At 38.8% G+C, this 17800-nt stretch overlaps 1 protein-coding gene across 5 annotated transcripts in view; it reads left to right on the forward strand.

Moving 5' to 3' along the window:
* Positions 1 to 17800, forward strand: part of PTPRC (protein tyrosine phosphatase, receptor type C) — a 70911-nt gene that overhangs the window by 33360 nt on the left and 19751 nt on the right. For 2 of the 5 annotated variants that reach the window (XM_027666116.1, XM_027666115.1), the window contains 8 exons: positions 10054 to 10080; positions 10523 to 10660; positions 11440 to 11526; positions 12890 to 12919; positions 13760 to 13975; positions 14451 to 14552; positions 15374 to 15541; positions 16385 to 16516. In XM_027666116.1, the coding sequence (XP_027521917.1) occupies positions 10054 to 10080; positions 10523 to 10660; positions 11440 to 11526; positions 12890 to 12919; positions 13760 to 13975; positions 14451 to 14552; positions 15374 to 15541; positions 16385 to 16516 (900 nt within the window). The remainder of the gene's footprint in view (positions 1 to 10053; positions 10081 to 10522; positions 10661 to 11439; positions 11527 to 12889; positions 12920 to 13759; positions 13976 to 14450; positions 14553 to 15373; positions 15542 to 16384; positions 16517 to 17800) is intronic. The other 3 variants (XM_027666117.1, XM_027666118.1, XM_027666119.1) reach the window with 3 other exon arrangements.

Genomic DNA, 17800 nt, shown 5'->3' on the forward strand with positions numbered 1-17800 from the left:
AAACAGAAGCTAGTTGTCTATCAGCCAGTGCTGGTTAGGATCTTCTCTTCATGCTGGAAGAAATCTGGGTCATAGGAGATGACTGAGACTAGCAGGATAGTTTAGAGCATTGCTGCTTGGAGATGTGAGGCTGGGACTTCAGCTCAGGGAGCAAAGGGACTGCTGAGGGTCCTGTTAAGCTCAGAGCAAGAAGTTGTAGAAATAAAAATGACAGATCACTGGAAAAGGAAATTTTTGTGCCACATCTTTATTCTGATTTGTGCCTTTCTGTGGCACTTAAGAATCTTTCAAAGGCTGGGGCTGTGCAGGCAGAGTAACTGAGCACAGTAAAACCCAGCACTGTGCACTGGAGGTACAGAGCAATGGCACATGCATTAGTCTGCTATGGAATAAAGCAGCTAGTTTTCTTTAGCCAGTTTTCTTTAACCCTGAACTGATCATCATAGAATTCAATTAAAACTTAAATTTGTGAGTAGATAAAGTCAGATCCTCACTCAGATCTTAACTCTGACTCCAGTGTGCTCATTTGAACCTGTTCTCATCAAAGACAGCACCTGACTCCAGCCCTAGCATTTGGCTCTGTAACAGAGTTGCTTCAGTAGCACCAAATGTCACTGCAGTCCTCAGAGCAACACTCCTTTGAGCCATTTGCCATCTTCTAGGAGTATCAGAAATTTTATATTCACAGTGCTGTCTGAAAAGTATAATTTTTGTAGCAGTACTGAATTAGTGGGAGCTTCACCTTTGTGAGCAGAAGAACTGTGGGAACAGTGCACTGCTGAGGGTCTTCATAGTCAGGTGCTGTCAGAGCAGCCCTCAGGAAGACCCCACTACCCCTTTGCGGCAACACTGAGTGTTGCTCTCTGGTGGGTTGTTGCTCTGTTGTTCATCACACTCTGATGCTGCTGGAATGAGACTGTTTGCCAGCACTCAGCCCGCTTGCCCTGCCCTCAGCCCTCAGTCAAGGTGAAGCCATGGCACTGCTGTGGTACATTTATATGTCCTTTATCATTAAAAAATATGCAATACATAGCAATCAAAGAAGTTTTTAGAGGCTATTAGAAGGATGGATTTATGAATTTGCACAGCACTAGAATGTTGTTTGGGGATCCTGTTTGTAGAATAGGCTTTTTTGCTTGGTTGTTTTTGTTTTAATCTTTATTTTGTAACATTGGAAATGTTTCTTTCCTTTTTTTCAATTTGTCTGACTCAAACATTGAAGAATACTGATAATTCTTCATAATAAATAATATGAAATGAAGATATGAAACCTGACCTTGAAATTCAGACTTTCATCTAAAACTTTTACTGGCTCAGAATGCAATGTGTATCTAAGGTTACCAGGAAAAAAAAAAAGCTCAAATGAAATGTTAAAGTGTCTTTTCAGAGCCTATGTGTTTTCTTTCCATTTTTGTTTGTGTTTTGATCCCATTTTGTAGGACAGCTAAGTATTTGCAAATCCAGGTGATGTCAATTGGAGATAGAGATGTTCAGAGCAGCTGAATATCAACTGTTTACCCCCCTCCCTCAGCTCCTCCAGGCCAGTTAGCTATTTTTGTTTGGGTTTTTAACATAGCAGAGGATCAGAGAAAAATACTGTTTCTAAAAGGAATAACTCACAGGCAGATGTCATTTCTTGAAAGAAACGTTCTTTTCTTTTTAAAAAGCACTGGCTGAATCTTTTTGAAAATCACTGATTAGAGTCCTCACTGACATAATGCTCCCACTAAGCACAGAGCTGTTGATGCAAAGACTTCATGCTAATAGGTCTCTAGCAAACAGAAGATATTTCTGGTTTCAACAGGCTTTATGTTGTCAGTGGCTAAAATGTTGATCCTAGAATCATAGACTTATAGAAAGGTTTGGGTTGGAAGGAACCTTAAAGATCATCTAGTTCCATCCCTCACTCTTGATATGGTACTAAACTGTTTATGGTTTGAAGTTTGAGCTGATTAAAGGTAATTTAGAGAGATATTTTCAAGTTGTTTCTGTTTTTTAGAGCAAGGGACCCATTTTCGATTGCTGGCAAAATTACATAAAAGGCAATATGCAATTAGGAAGATTACAAAACGAGATAATGCTTTAATCTTGAAAGAGCTCAGAGATATCTGCCTCTGAGATGCAGAGAAGCAAGTCAGATATTTGAATAAGCCATGGTCCAATGAAAAATTCTGAGATGAAGAAATTTGCCCCTACCTCACACTCACTTTATCACAGTCATTTCTCAGCTGTAGCCTCTTTTTCTGATCAAAACTCTTGAGAACTGAGCTGCCTTCAGCTGTCCTCCATAGCTCCCCGGGACTAATAGAGCTGGTAATTGCAAAAACATGGGAGCAGGAATTGTGAGGGCATTGTAATAGCTGGAAGTTTTTTCCTCCTTCTGCTTGCCATAAACAATACCCATTCAGCAAATCTAGAAGCAGCCTGTCTGTATAACTAAGAAGAACACTGTGGAGCAAGTGTTTCTTTCTGTTCATGGTAGATGTGGGAAAAGAGCTAGAAAAATCATGACTAAAGTTAGGAACTGGGGAGCAGACAGGTTTAGCATGGTAACAGCGTGGATCTGGCTCATGATTTTGTGTGTGCACAAATACTAAAAATATATAAAGGGCAAAGCAAATATTAACACAGTTTTTCTTTTGTGTGCAGCACAAAATTGCCAAGCAAATATCACATCTTCCATTCCTCATGTACAGGTGTTTCTTAATGGCTGGGGATAGTAGCCGGTGTTTCATATTGGCAGTAACTGTTACATCAGGGCTTGATATTCTCCTCTCTTGCAGACAATTTGCATGGTGACAAGTATTCCCTGTAAAGCAGCCTGGACTTTATCCCAAAGATTCCCCCCCCCCCCCCGGCATCATATTAATGAACTTGTACAACTAAAAATAATTACACATGCAAATGTGGTGAAAAGGAGGTTAATAGGGAAATTTCATGAGTGCACTAGAGAAGTGGTTTAGCACTAAGATAGGTCTGATTGCTTGAGCATGTGGGTGCTATGGTAACTCAGTTTCACCATTTGGAAGCACTTAAGCTCTAAACCGCAGTAAGCTGCACCCTCTTCCTTTTGAGTAGGGTTCTGTATAAGAAAGGCAGAAGTAAAGCAACATGAGAGAAACCACAGAGCTGCAAAGGTGTCGTTAGCTATAGTTCTATGAGTGGATTACTGCAGTTAAAGTCGTCCTATGAAGACTGAGGATGTCATTTAAAGTATAGTGCAATTGATAGGAAAGCCTTCCTTCTGCCTGCTAAGTACACAATATTCCTACACGTTTATTTTAGGTTTGCAAGAACTGTGTACATGGGAGAAAGGACTTGATTTGCTGCTTTTGGGGTTTGTTCTACTTCAGGTTTATGGTTTTGAGAAATTCGAGGTATCATTGGTAGCAACTGTTGCTTCCATGAAGTAAATATTTCTTGATGGAAATGTCTGGTTTAGTCTGTGTTTTTATTTTTCTCTGGAAAAATTAAACTCTTATGTTTATTTGGCATAATCAGAACCAGAAAATTACCTTTTGTAAGTGATCAGAAATATTTCATTTGACTTCAGTTTAGCTGAGAAAAAATATTATTTCAGGATTTTTCTTGTGCTTTTTTTGTCACCCTTTTCTTAAGACAGGCTCAGTATGTTAGCAGAAGTTATAACTGGTATTAATTTGTTTTAGCTGATGAATGCTGACAAACTTTGATGTTTGTATTTCCTCCTCTCTCCTGATCTTGCTGTGTTATGTTCCTCCTTGTATCTATCAGCTATAAATTCTTAATTCCATCTCTTTCTTCTGGCTGCTGCCCTTGTACTTGATTGCTGGTTAATTTGAATTTTTCGCCTTCTCCATTGCTGTAAATGCTGATTAACACTTATAGGCGACTCTGAAATAGAGAAGGATAGAGATAACTCCAGTCCTGGAAGGTGGAGAGGGTCCTGGAGAGGGTCATAGAGCAAGCATTAATTTCGGAGGTCAGTGTTCACAAAAACCATAATATCACATTAGCTGTAGTGTAGGCCTGCACTTATTCCTGAACTGTGCTCTGCAGGACGAGCCAAGGCTTCCTCAGTGCAAATCAGGTCTGAGCCCTGGCACGTGTCTTGGGAACAATAAGGCCTTTGACTCCCCAGACACGTTTTAACCAAAGATTAAAGGTGGTAGGAAAGAATGTCAGGATCAGGCTCTGAGGCAACAGTGCAGTGTGTTAAGGAGTTGCTATGAACTTGTACGAAAGGAAATATTTTGAGAAATCAAATGAAAACTATTTTAATTATCATTGTGAAGAGTCAGAATGGATGTTACATCCTGGCGCCAAAAGGAAACAATTGGCATTTCTCAATCAGATAATTTTTGAGTTTTGTTAAATTAAAATTTACTGTTCCAAGATTATATCCTTAATTTCTGGTGAAAATAAATATCGTAAATATTGCCTGTGGGAAAGATATTATAATATTTATTTAGTTCTAATTCCTATGATTGCTGTAGGGCTATGAAGACTTTTACCAATTAGATTATGGATAACTTTGAAGTGATTTGATGGCTGCATCTTAAATGACCACAAGAGTGGGGTTTTTTTAGGGCTCTCCCAGTTACATGAGAAAATTCTACACTGTAAATTCAAATGAGTAGTTTATTTTTTTGACTCAGAGCATGCAAAATTTCACATATTTTTAATATGAATTTTATATGGCATTTTTAAAATCAGTTTTCAAAAAGCAGCATTTTGTCCAGAAACTGGGAACAGATTTGGGTTCCCCCCACCTCCGCTGCCCAGAGACAGTGATAAAGTGTAATTCTGCAGTCTGTGATTATGAAAGCACTTCAGCACACGTGATCCCACGTATAAAATTTGAGGGGTCCTCTGTGGTGTAGAATTACTCAGATGTTTAAGTGTTTGCTAATCTATTCTTAGGTCTGCCCAGATTTGTTTATAAAGTAGCAATGGATCCCTTTATTTTGTGTTTGCAGCAAAAAGAAGCAGTAACATCTCTGGCCCTGATGCTCATTTACTTTAATGTCTCCTTAGCTGGTTCTGGTAGCACATGGGAGCCTTAAAGTAGGTGTGAATTACATCCTATCCCACTTGAAGTTTAAAAATAAATCAAAGAAGGGCAGCTGGCAGCAGTTTGTAAGGCTCCTTGCCTTACTCACCCCTTCACCTCCCACCAGGAACTGTTCTTTTTTTACGATTTAGTGTTGGCTTGCAGTGGAGCTGCAGTGTCTGTGCTGTTTGCTAGAAGACCCCCTCAAAGAGCTTTACTCCATCTGAACAAGTAGACCACATCCTGTTGCGTTCTGTGCAGATGTGAAGAGCCCTGACCCTGCTGAAACAGCGCTGTTCAGCTGTAGAAAGAGGGAAGACAGAATCTGGACCTACACAAGCTGTTGGTGTAAAATGCTGCCTGGTGGGGGTTGCTGTGGTCTGTCCAATATGCCAAAGGCTGGAGAGATCCTGGGAAAAGGGCAGCAGCTCTGCAGAATCACTAAGCATTTTTCCTGGCAGCAAAACCCAGCTGCCAACTGTTTTACAGACAGCAGGCTGAGAGGAAGGATTACTTCCTCTGCCCCCTCCCAGCTCTGGCAAAGACACGCGGAGTACAGCTGGATGTGAAGAGCCAGCTGGTATGGTACCACGCTAGATAAAACACCAAATGCACTATTAGAAGAGGCATCCTCCTTTCCACACTTCTCTATGCTGTGTGTACCAAGGAATGCAATCCTGAAGCAATCCTGTGCTCAGAGGGTACAGCCTGAGCTATCATCATGCAAGCGCAGTCCCCTGCCCAGCCCAGCAGGAAAGACAAAACTGGGTCCATTTTACTCACTGTGCAAATTAAGCAGCAGAATGGAATTAAAAGGCATGTTCCATGTCATCAGCTAATGTATTTTTGCACCTATAAACATGATAACATTTTTGGGCTCTTAATGCCAATTCAACAGTATTTCCATCTTATCAGCTGGAGTTTGAGTTAATAATAACGTCACACACAGGAAATATGTGCTGGCACTTCCTTCTCCTTGAGAAGATCAGACCCTGGACTTTCTCGAAATACAGTGTCTTTTAACACATTCTAGGGCCGAGTTGTATCCTGCTGAGTCGCTTGATCCTGCCAAGTGGAAAGCATTTTCCTGAGAGGGCAGCAACAAGTTGTCTCTTTATATGATTGGACTTAGTGTGACCACAGTTCAGTGTAGTGGGTGCAGTCAGTACTGCAGAGGTGATGTAGCAGCTCCTGTACTCCCAAATATGACCCAGACAGCCTGCTGTCCCAGGGCTTTGAAGTGATAGACTTTTTTTTTTTTTAGTGGCCTGGTTCCTTTCACAGTTTTTCCATTTTCTCTTCTTGTTGAACATTGAAAGGTTTCTTCATAATGCAGTAGTCCCATGTTTCACTCACAGGGCCTGTGTGTCTTTGAGCTTTCAGCAGAGAGTGGTCAGCTCATTCATTTTTAGGTGTATTTTGTTGGCAGCCTGTCATTTCATCTAAAACCTCTCTTTCTTCCAGCAGCTGCATTCTGTCTGCCAACTGGTAGCCAGAGGGGAAAGGGAATGAAAGCCATTAGCCAGGTTCCCATCTGCCTGTGGGATGTGCTGATTATATCTTTTTCCAGGGCACCTGCTTACGGCCAGATCTGCTCAAACGTTACTCATGGGTTGCAAATCTTTCAGTCAAGTCAGCAGGAACCAACTGGTGTCCAAATCAGGAGGAGGGAAAGGGAAGTTTAGAAAAGTTCCTTTAGTAGTAGGAACTTAGTATATGCTCTAATTCTCCTACTTGGATTATCTACATCTTATTTTCAAAAGGTCTTATGGCTGGATGCAGTTTAAATTTTGAGAAAAGCATCCTGTTTAAACTCATACAAACTTCATTAGTTTGGTAATCATCAGGCTTTCATAGTGCACAGCATGTTTTTTGCAGGGTTGGATATCCTTATTACATTTTAAAAGATATTTTTAGATTGCAGCCTTCAATCTTCCAGAGTTATGTTTTAGAACGTAAACATGAGCAGACAGTTTTGTCTTCGAGTTTAACATTTTTAGCTCAGGCATAGCTCAGACATATTTGTCTGTGCTGTGGGACATTTTTTAAAAAATAAACTAATTGTAGCAACATACCTTCTAATCTTGGAGTAGCAGAGTCTGCTGTATTGGGATCCTTCTTTATTTTCCTTCATTTAACCCAGTATCTCTCAGTAAGGTTACACAGGGAAATGTACCTGCTTTGCTGCTTGAGAGGATTTTTTAGTGTTCTGGTGCCACCTATTGAATTCTTTTCAACTGCATCCTATTCCATTGCTATAATAAAGCATATCAGAGAATAGAATCACAGAAGAGCAGGAGACTTTTAAAGTGCTTAGACGGACGTAAAATTGCCATGACATTCTGCTAAAAAATGCCCATGCTTAGTTGGAGGGGGGAAAAAGGGCAATCTAGGACTATTCCAAACTGTTTTAAGACCCTGGTCTGACCAAGGCAGGTGGACTAAATGATCTCTTGAGGTCACTTCTAACCTCGAGTTCCATGATTATGTGTAACATTTAGCATCTGTCACTGTGAGTAAGCAATAAGCCTCACACTAAATTTAAGATAGTAGCATTAATCTTAACTTTACAAGGGAGAGGATGGAGAGAATTACTTTCACAGAAATCTTAAGGAAGTGAATGAGGCATCCAGAAACAACACTGTGACAAGCTTATGAGCCCACTACTTGGAAGAGGGAATTTTGATGTATGTGTATTTGTGTCTCCATTATGTTTGCATCAGAGATCAGTAAATAGCTTGAAAAGTATTTCTGAATGTTTCACTAATCTCTGAGCAGAGTTTAATTTAGGACTTTTTCTGAAACTTCTTGTATTCTGTTCCTGGAAGAGTTTTTTAAGTGAAAGTTGATCTGTGTAGATGCTCACAGAAAGTTAATTTTTGGCTTGAGGTATATTTGATGTGCTGAACCAGAATAAGATTTGGAAAGGAGGGGGAATAATTGATTCTTCAACTTTGAAAACAGACTCATTATGGAATTTAGAGTAAAAAACTGCCAGTTTTCAAACACTGAATTTTAGAAAAAAAAGTGAAAATGCATTGAAAATTAATTGCCCAGAACAAATATGAAATTATATAAATGCTAGATTTACAAGGTTCCTTGGCATTTTAATATATATAGTTAGATTATGCAATTGTTGTAAAGAAATGTTCCAGACAGGAGATTTCAAATGCTGAAAGTACATTGATAGTTCAAAAGATCAGCTACGTTTTTGTTTCTTATCTGTAACATCTCTCATGTTAGGAGATCTGCTAACATTCTGTAGCTTTGAAAAGTATGTGTGGTCTGTGTTTCAATGGAGAATAAATGGAGAATGAATTAACATATTAGACCTGTTAATACAGTGGCTTCTAAACCCACGTTATTCAGTCTGTTTTCTGTCTACTGCTTCTTTAGATATTATACTCTTACAAGTAAGAGGAACTTTATTTTGACAGTTTCATATGATTCCAGGCAAAACGTAGGCAAACCATGTCCTCATGTCATGGATCAAATTTTAGGCAACACCTCTCCCCACTTCTGTAAAGAAAGAAATATCTGGGTCTGCATCACTGTTTTTAGCTGAGCTTCATTTGACTTCTGTTGCTACTTTTTCTGTAGGATATCAGGCTACCAACTTTTTCCAAATTTTAACTTGTAGTAAGAGGTCCTGAATAACCTGCAGTCCACAGGAAATTCAACTGCTCACTAGAAAAATATTTACAAGACATTAGCTTTTGTTTACATTCATATTCATATCATAGCTTATACACACTTCATGACAGTTCTGAGCACAAAGAAATCGCTCACTGTCAACAGGTGACTTTATCGTCACTGGTGGTGGGTTTTTTTAGTGGCTGTTGTTGGTCTTCTGAACTGTCCACGCAGAGTGCACAATCCATGGTGGCTATTGAGCAGCCTACACCTCTGCTGCTGCTTTTGGGTCGATAAGGAGAAAATCTTAGGAGTTCCAGGAGATCTGCCTGTGTTGATCTTCTGTGTCAGAGATGACATCAGACACGCTTTTGATGCTGGCACATGAACAGGGCAACAGAACGTGTATCTTTTATAAGTATTGCAGTTTTTCACATAAACCTGATTTTTTGCTTTAAAGGCTGAAGGAGTTTATTTTCAGAAGAGTAGAACTATAGCAGTTGTGAAGTGCCGTGTAGGGAAGCTGAAGTAACAGAGAAATTATAAACAGGGAAGTACTCTCTGAAAAACACATGTGCCACAGGAAAAAAAAAAACAAAAAACAACAATCCAAGATACAAATATAGTGGGAAAGAACTAGTAGAAAAAGAGAGGAGAAAGGAAGAGAAAAACAGGTGGCTGAAAGTTTATGGAACAGTCCCAGCAAAGAGTGTATGAACAAGTGAGTTTGTTCCTTGCTGAAAACATAGCAGGCTGTGTTAAAAGGATATGTCCGGAGGGAACTTTGGGGATGGATTTCAGGATTCTTATGTCAAAGTGGAATTTTATAATCCCCAAAATTAGTAAAAGATTGTAGCCTTCCAGTACTTAAAGGGGTCTTATAAAAAAGAGGGAGAATGATTTATTGTGTGGACAGATAGTGATAGGACAAGGGAGAATGGTTTCAAACTAAAAGATGAAGGATTTAGATTAGATGTTAGGAGGAAATTCTTTACTATGAGGGTGCTGAGGCACTGGAACAGGTTGCCCAGAGAAGTTGTGGATGCCCTGTTCCTGGAATTGTTCAAGAACAGGTTGGATGGGATCCTGAGCAACCTAATCTACTGTGTGGCTTCTCTGCCCATGGCAGGGGGGTTTGAACTAAGTGATCTTTAAGATCTCTTCCAGCCCAGGCCATTCTGTGATTCTATGATCATATGCTTGATATTTTAGGAGGTCTGGTTGTTGCTACATCCAATAAATATTACTTAAGAATGAATAATTCCCTAGGGAAAGATCAGCTGATAGTTGGAAGGAAGGAATATGTCTTTTCATATTTTTGGCATATGACTATGTTTAATTCCTTGAAAGTTTAATTTACACTTTCTCTCTCTCTTTCTCTTTTTCAGGAGAAGATACAACAATGACCACACCTGGTAAGAAACCTTATTTACATGGACAGAACTGCATTGAATTTTTTTTTTCCTGATAATTTCTTCATTCCTTTGCCCACACATGGTTACTTCCCAGGGTGTATAACGCATTTTCATTCACTTCATTAAATGAAATATGTAGTCTCAATAGGCAAGAATAACAGATAAGTCTGGTTTTGAGTAATGCATTTGAGTATATTTTAAAACACAGCATTTAGCATGAAGGAGGTGCAATCAGCACCAAAAAGGGTTATACTCATTGGATGTTCATCTGACACCGGTTGGACCCCTTAACACTTTGAGTGTTCAGTGTGCCTTTGCTTACTAACAAATTCTCAGTGTGCGAGTGCTCCAGCACTGTGCCCTGTGTCGTGGACAGCTTTGTGTTCCTCCTTGGCCGGGCAGACTCGAAGCATTAACGAAACTGCTGTCCCTCTCACCACAGGTGTCTCTCCTGCAGACAGCACATACTTGTCCACGCACGCAGGCTCCACCCCTGCCACGGAACTCAGCAATCCACCACACGACAGCACTGCTGCCCTCACCACACGCACTCCCATTGCCTCCAAGAGTCCTTCATCAGGTTTGCTGTCTTCCTTTAGATGCCACTCCCTGCTCTCAGAATTGTAGGGGAAAACTTAGTTCAACATCAAGGTAGCCTTTTCCAGCTTATGGTTCAGCAGATAGAAAAGGTGCCTGCAATTTGGCACAGTGACAATACCAGGATTATTTCCAGGATCTGGTATCTGAGGGCCAAGTATTGCAGTCGTCACAGCAGTATCAAAATGCCAGCTGCTGTCAAGAAGGCTGCTGCCAATGCAAGAGCAATAGGAATGGGCCTGAAAAAGAATATAGAAACCTGTCTCTGGTTTATAAGCAGGGGGATAAATATTGAAATATAGTAAGTAATATAGTGAGCAAGATGCATGATCTGGCAAATGAGCACTACAAGGGTTCTTGTTTCTGAAAGAACACAAGCACTAATCATAATTGTGTTTTACTGTAAGAATATAGCAAAATGTTTTAGTTTTTCCCAGTTCACAAATTGTAACACCATTTTTCATGTTGACTCCATCGTGGATTATGCCTGAATAACGACAAAACAAAAATGGTTCTTGTACATCAGAAAATTCATTTGTAAGTGATATACTCCTAAAAATTTGTTTCCTTTTTAAATACCAATTTTCTGTTTTATTTTCTATGCTGACATCACTTTTCTTTCAGCACTCTTCTCCAAGTTACAAAAATTGCCTATGGAAAAAAGGCAGGGAAGGGCTGTGGTATAAGACATTTCTGATGACAGAGCCATATGAAAGAATGAATTTCACTTTTAATGCTGATATGTTGTTTATTTCCTTACAGATGATTACAATTCAACATCCTTGCACAGCACCACCTCACCAGTCAGCACGCCAGCAAACACTGGGATCACCCCCACTCACACAATAGGTGACAAACTTGCACTCAGTTACCACAACTGTGATGCTTGAAACACAGAAAATGTGCTAGAATGAGGCAATTCATTTTGGATTTCTGTTATCAAACCTAAGCATATAAATTAGGCATACAGCTGCATTAAACTTAAGGGTGTTTTTAGGAATCTTATTAATAGTTAATGAGTAATATTAAAGATATCAGATTTGCTACTTGTCAAGCGAGTGCAAAATAGAAATCATTTACACACAGTGGCACCTAGTAGGGGGGTAAATCTGTCAATTACTGTGTCAGTACTCCTCTTGTTATTCACAGAAATTTGCCCAAGCAGCAAAAAAGTGTGAATACATCCAAGATCTCTGTGCTTCTCTGTTTTCTGGTGGCTTCCCTTTTGTTTCACACAGCAGTAGTATTTTCTTGGGATCTAATGATGCAAGCACTTACACACATTATAATTGCGTTTGGGCTGTAAGGAATTACTCAGGTCAGTAAAATATGTGTGTGTGCTTGAGGAAAGTACATCCAGGAGCTGGACTCTTACCATCATTTTTAACTGCCCTCCAAGCAGCTGTAGGCTGCTGTCTGCTCTTTCACAAACTGAGCTAGCTTTTATTTGTGAGTGTTCTGCCTCTAACAGTCTTGGTAACTCTACAATGGATCCTCTCAGTTTGCCCTCTCATGAGGGCCACTATTCAGCCAGGTGAGTCACAGCCTGGGCGAGGCAAATCTATGGCCTATCTTCTACAAAAAAAAATTAGATATCAGTCTCTTTTGGTAATATTTATGCCTTAGGATATTTTAAGTCACTGTTTTCAGGCTGAAGATATTCTGTACAGATTTTCTAAATACCATAAAGCTCATAATTTCTTTTGGATACCTTAGTGTAACAATTATTGTAAAATGATCTGTACTGTTGTATCAATTTCTTTCCAAAGGTAAGAGTGGCAGTGCAAAAAGTAGGCAAATTTTGTTCTTTAGTGACATTTTATAGTGTTTAGTTACCTGTTCCATACCATACATATCCTGGAAAACTGCTATAGCTTATCATACTGCTATGAGAATGTGCGATTCTGGAATATTCTTGTGTAACTTTGTATTCAGAAATATTAATAAAACCAGTTTGATTTCCAGTTCAGTGATGTCATTGGAAAATTTTGAAAGACACATGATCTCTAAAATAACTAGTTAAAAAATGGGGTTATGTATAGCTGATGATCTCTTCCCTATTTCAAATGTGAGAGGAGTGCTAAATAAGTTTGCTTGTGTTGAATATATTTAATGAAGAGTTTGGGACAGTATTGGTCACCTTTCTCCAGTCCTCTGTGGAAAAAAACAAGCCCAGTAAGATAGACCTTCATTTTGTTTTCTTTTCTTATAGGAACCACAGTGACAACTTCATTACCTTGTGGTAAGAATCAAACTTCTTATTATCCCTCAGTCTTGAAATGTGACCAAAAAGTAAAGTCAAATGCAGAAAATTGGTAAAGCTGATAAAGTAGTAAAAAAAAAAAAAAGGCAAAGAAAACAAAAAACTAATCAGTTAGCATCTCGGGTTATTTTATAAAATGTCTTCCAGTTCTGGAAGAAGTAGGAATAAAGTTATTAACAATTCTAGTCTTCTTACTTCCACTTACAGTTCTGTCGAATTGCCCTGCATTAAGCTGTTGATATCAGGGCTGCAGAACTGATCTACTTCATCCCACTAGGCTCTCTCTAGTTTTTCCCCATCATGTGATAATCACATGGTGCAAACTGCAATTCGTAAGTCCTGTAGAACTAAAGCTTAGGCATTGATTTATCTCTCTTCAGAATTACAGGACTCTCTAATTTTCAAGAATAGACTATAGCCATTATTTACTAGATGGTTCTGAAGTGCTTTGAATAGGAAAATGTGAAATATATGTCAAATGAAACAGTGTTTCAAAAACAAATGATCTAACATTTCAAAACAAAGTATTTCACTTTGATCTAACATTTTAAATGAAAGTAAATCTATTTCTGGAATGCATATATTTTTAATTTTTAGTTTCCTTAACTAGAGAATTATTGAAAAGAATATTTTACTAAGGAAATTTTCTGTTTTGACTAAACATTTTTCTTAAGTAAAAGATAAATAAAAAAAAATAAAGAATGAGGAGCAGCTAATTTTCAGTATTTTCTGATTCTTAAAACACATGGGGGTGCCATAAAACATTAAATGCTTTTTTAAAAATTGTCATAAAATCATTGTTTGCTATTTTTCTTTTAGGTGATGGTATCGATAGCAGCATAATTGAAGAATACAGCAATAACACCGCTGACGTTGAGCTGAGAAATCTCACAATATCCAGAGAATATTTAATTGTGGAGGAAAACAAAAGAATAACTGCAGATTCCACCACCTACACAGTAAATCTTCAGAAATGCATGAGATATACAGTTCAAGTTAAATCCTGTCCAGACAATTATCTTACTGTTCCACCAGGTAGATATACAAAGGATTTAGCAGGGGTTTTTTGGTGGTGTTTTTAGTTGGTTTTGTTTTCTGTTCTTTTTTTTGTCATTCAGCTTCCCTGGGTTTCAGCATCTGTTTTTGTCTCTTTTCAGAGAATCAGACAGAAGGTTTTCATACTTTGTGCTTGATTTGCAAGATATTTTGAAGTTGCACATTAAAACCCCTCAGTATTTTCTTAAAATATAATATAAAAAATGTAATTTTCTCATTGTTAAGGGAAAAGGGAACTTTAACTACCTTGACCATATGCAGTGTAGTAAGCAATAGCAAAACCACCCACCACTTCAAAGCTGCTATTTACACTGGAAGTTAAATTCTTTGTATAATACACTATGCCAATTGTTTCTTTATATTGCAGAACAAGTAAAAAAATATAAAAGAGCAAACTATTAAAGAATCAATATAGCCAATGTCACAGTGATGTATAATATTAATTCTGTTTCAGTCAACAGTGAACCTTTTGTAGTTGAGAAAGAAAACAGCACATGTGCATTGTTATGTTGGAGTAACTCACTCGCCTGTGCTGATGTGACTCCTGTCTGCACAGGTAAGTCACTTCTATTCATTCATTTTTAAAAGCAATGCTGATGTTGTCTTTTGATGACAGATTTAGTCTTTTGGCAGATTTAAATTAATTGTGCCAGTTTGAGGGAAGTGTAGTTTAGAATTTCCAGTATCAGCAGTTTGGGGACTACCATCCCCACACACTGCAGATCTGGGGAAAGTTCAAACCCAGACAGATGTTTTGCTGAGTTTACCAGCTTCACAGATTGGAGGCTTCTAGAGATTTTGAGGTCCTGCTTGGAGGTCTGATGGGGAGCTGCATATTTTGGAAATCCTGCAGTTGGTGAGTCTGCTGTGAGCTGATCCCTTGCAGGCTGCCTGGGCAAATGGCTGTGCAGGCTCCTGGATGGTGGGAGTCCAGGTTCTCTACTCCTGGAGCCAGCCAGCGTGAGGAGATGCTGGCTCAAAGGCACCTGGTGTGATAGGAAAGATATGGATGCTGACTGTCCTCAAGTGTCCCAAAAAAATGTCTGATGAATGTCTGGGGCTGGAAATTTCCTCTTTCAGGGAACTGAAGAGATAGGAAGCCATTCCAGGGTTCTGACAGACTCTGATGACATATTATGATTTCTCTGGGAAACCTGTTTTCTAAGAAAGTCAAATCATAGGAGCTTTCAAAAGAACCTAAAACTTGGACCGGATTGTACATTGGATCAGGCTGTACGTTTTTCTGTTTGGAATATTGTGATAGTTTATTGCAAATTACACTGAATAAATATGGTAGAGAAAATCCCAGTTAAAATGGGGCCATGCACTTTTGGAACTGTGGAAAAAATATTGATCAACCTCTTTTTGTGTCTACAGATCCAGTAAGCTCTACAGATTCACCAGACTGCATACCTCCAAATCAAAAGACATGTAAAAGTCTGAGCCATTTATCACCCAACCGCGTGTACAACTGCTATGGAACCATGTATTTTCATAAAAATGTGGTTGCCAACCAAAGCTTCAACATAACTACAGATTATGGTGGTAAGTGTAATACTTATTTTTACTTTACATTCCACATATTTCTGGGAACCCCTACAATGAATCGTACTGTCTGTGTTTCCTGTTGTTGAAGATGTATTTTGAGAAACATGCTCTGCCACACTCAGGTTCTCCTCCAGCTCCTCCCTCCTGGTCTCCTCCCCTTGTGTTTGTTCTGTGATTGCAGTCACAGTCTTCATTTCCCTCTCCAGGTCCAGCCTCAGTCTTCCAGTCCAATGCCTTTCTCTCCTCCTATCAGAAATTGTGGTTTTGTTGTTGTTGTTGTTTTGGAGGTTGAGAACATGGCCAAATATAAGGAAAAGTACAGGCCTAGTCAGAAACAGGTCTTAAATTCTTGATTTGAAGAAAGGTATAATAGAAGAATTGCAAGGAATATCTCCATATAAAATGATATGTTTTTCCAAAGCATCGTCCTTGGAAATAGCTTAGCTTTATTTTTCTGAATTAAAAAAGAAAACAACCTAAATCAGGTAACCTGCAGGTAAAAATGCAGGCCAAACACATGGTTTGTTAAAATTATAAGAGAATAAAACCAGTGGTTAATATTTGGAAATTTTGACAATTTTAATAATATATGATATTGTTGTATTCACCTTATACAGAATTAATTAAATTTATGAAATTGCTGTAATATGATGCTTTTACATATACTCAGTTTATACTTATGTATCATTTCTTGGAATGAAATAGAGTACGATAAATATTTCACATTGTTTGGTATCTTGCTTTAGTATCTGATGAAATGTAACTTATCAAAGTAGGTAAAAAGAGGAATATTTGCATTTTCACTTTTTGTTAATTATTGTTATTTTTCTTTTCCAACAGCTCCAGAAGCACCGGAAAACCTTGGTGTAAAATTTAGTGAAACAAATGTAGATGTTACATGGACGGAACCCAGAAACACTTCAAAGGGTCCCATACATGGCTACCTTGTGCAATGCTTTGTGTATGGCCAAGGTAAGTATACTCACTGTTAAATACTTCATTGCATGTACATAATTACAGGGCACCAAGCACGATGCACTGTCAAACCATATTGGAATCTCTTAAAACTGCTTTTTTTTTTTATTTAACAAACATTTACATTTCTTTCCTTTGAGGTTGTTCCAGTTGAACCTTCAGTTAAGATTATTCAGTTTCCCACGCCAGGACACAACGCTGTCACCTTCAGTTCTCGTTTTTCTTTTATTAAGTATTAGTTCTGACAGTTGCCTGATCAGTTTGCAGAATGGTGCTCTCTGTCTCAGAAAATGCTGCTATAACTGGTCAATATATTCTCTGAGAAGACCAGGACCTGCCTTCTGAGTAACAAGAATGTATGTAAAAGCAAGGGATCCTGAGTATGGCAGTTAGTATATACATGTTTAGATAGGTATAGCTAGAGGATTGTCTTCTACTAAATGACCACTCCTTTCAGAGATGCTCGTCTAGGCCATCTTACATTTAAATGGTTAATTTTGTAGTCATTACACTGGGATCACATTTTCCAGATGTGAACTTCTCTTCAAAATAAGGACTGGAAAATGAGGTTTTTAAATTGAAGAACCTGATAATAATAAATATATGTCAGGTTTAAGCTAGCTCTGGCTTAATTCATCCTTTCTGTTCACATACTGCAGGTTATGTAAACTTGGACTGCCACAGGAACCAAAGGCTGTCATGGTCCTGTGTTCCCCAGATACAAATAATCTCTCCTATTCTCCATGCCTTGAATTTGACCACTACCCAAAGGGGTGGCAGCCCCATGAACCAGTTTCTGTGATTGGTTTGGCTTGGCCAGTGTGGGAGACCAAGGTAGTAATGTGGGGGCGCAGGGAGGTCACGTCTGAATCAGCCAGAAGGAAATATGGGAAGGCCATTGTTCCCCAGTTTCCCAGGCCACCAAAGCCCCATTTGCAGTGTGGGTTAATAGCTTTGCTCAAGTTGCTTCTCCTGCAATTCCTTTCTCTCCTGCTTGCCACCACTGAAAGCACACAACAACTCTCACACCACACCAGTACAGACTTGCTCGGTGTGCAGAGTGACGCCTTTCTACTAACCCCTTCTCAGACTGAATGTAGAAGAAAATATGTATTTCCTTTTGTGGTTTTATATTTCCTCCTCTTCCTGAGCCTTCACTTAATATTAGTAAGCAAGACAAAGCAACCAAGTAAAAGGCAATTAAAATAGAAATACACGTGACAGTGGTTTTAGGTAGCTCTGATGAAGTGTAAGAGTTCCTGCGCTTATAAAATAGATTTC

Source organism: Corapipo altera, unplaced genomic scaffold (genome assembly GCF_003945725.1).
Source record: "Corapipo altera isolate COAL_440 unplaced genomic scaffold, ASM394572v1 119, whole genome shotgun sequence".
Taxonomy (NCBI): Eukaryota; Metazoa; Chordata; class Aves; order Passeriformes; family Pipridae; genus Corapipo; species Corapipo altera.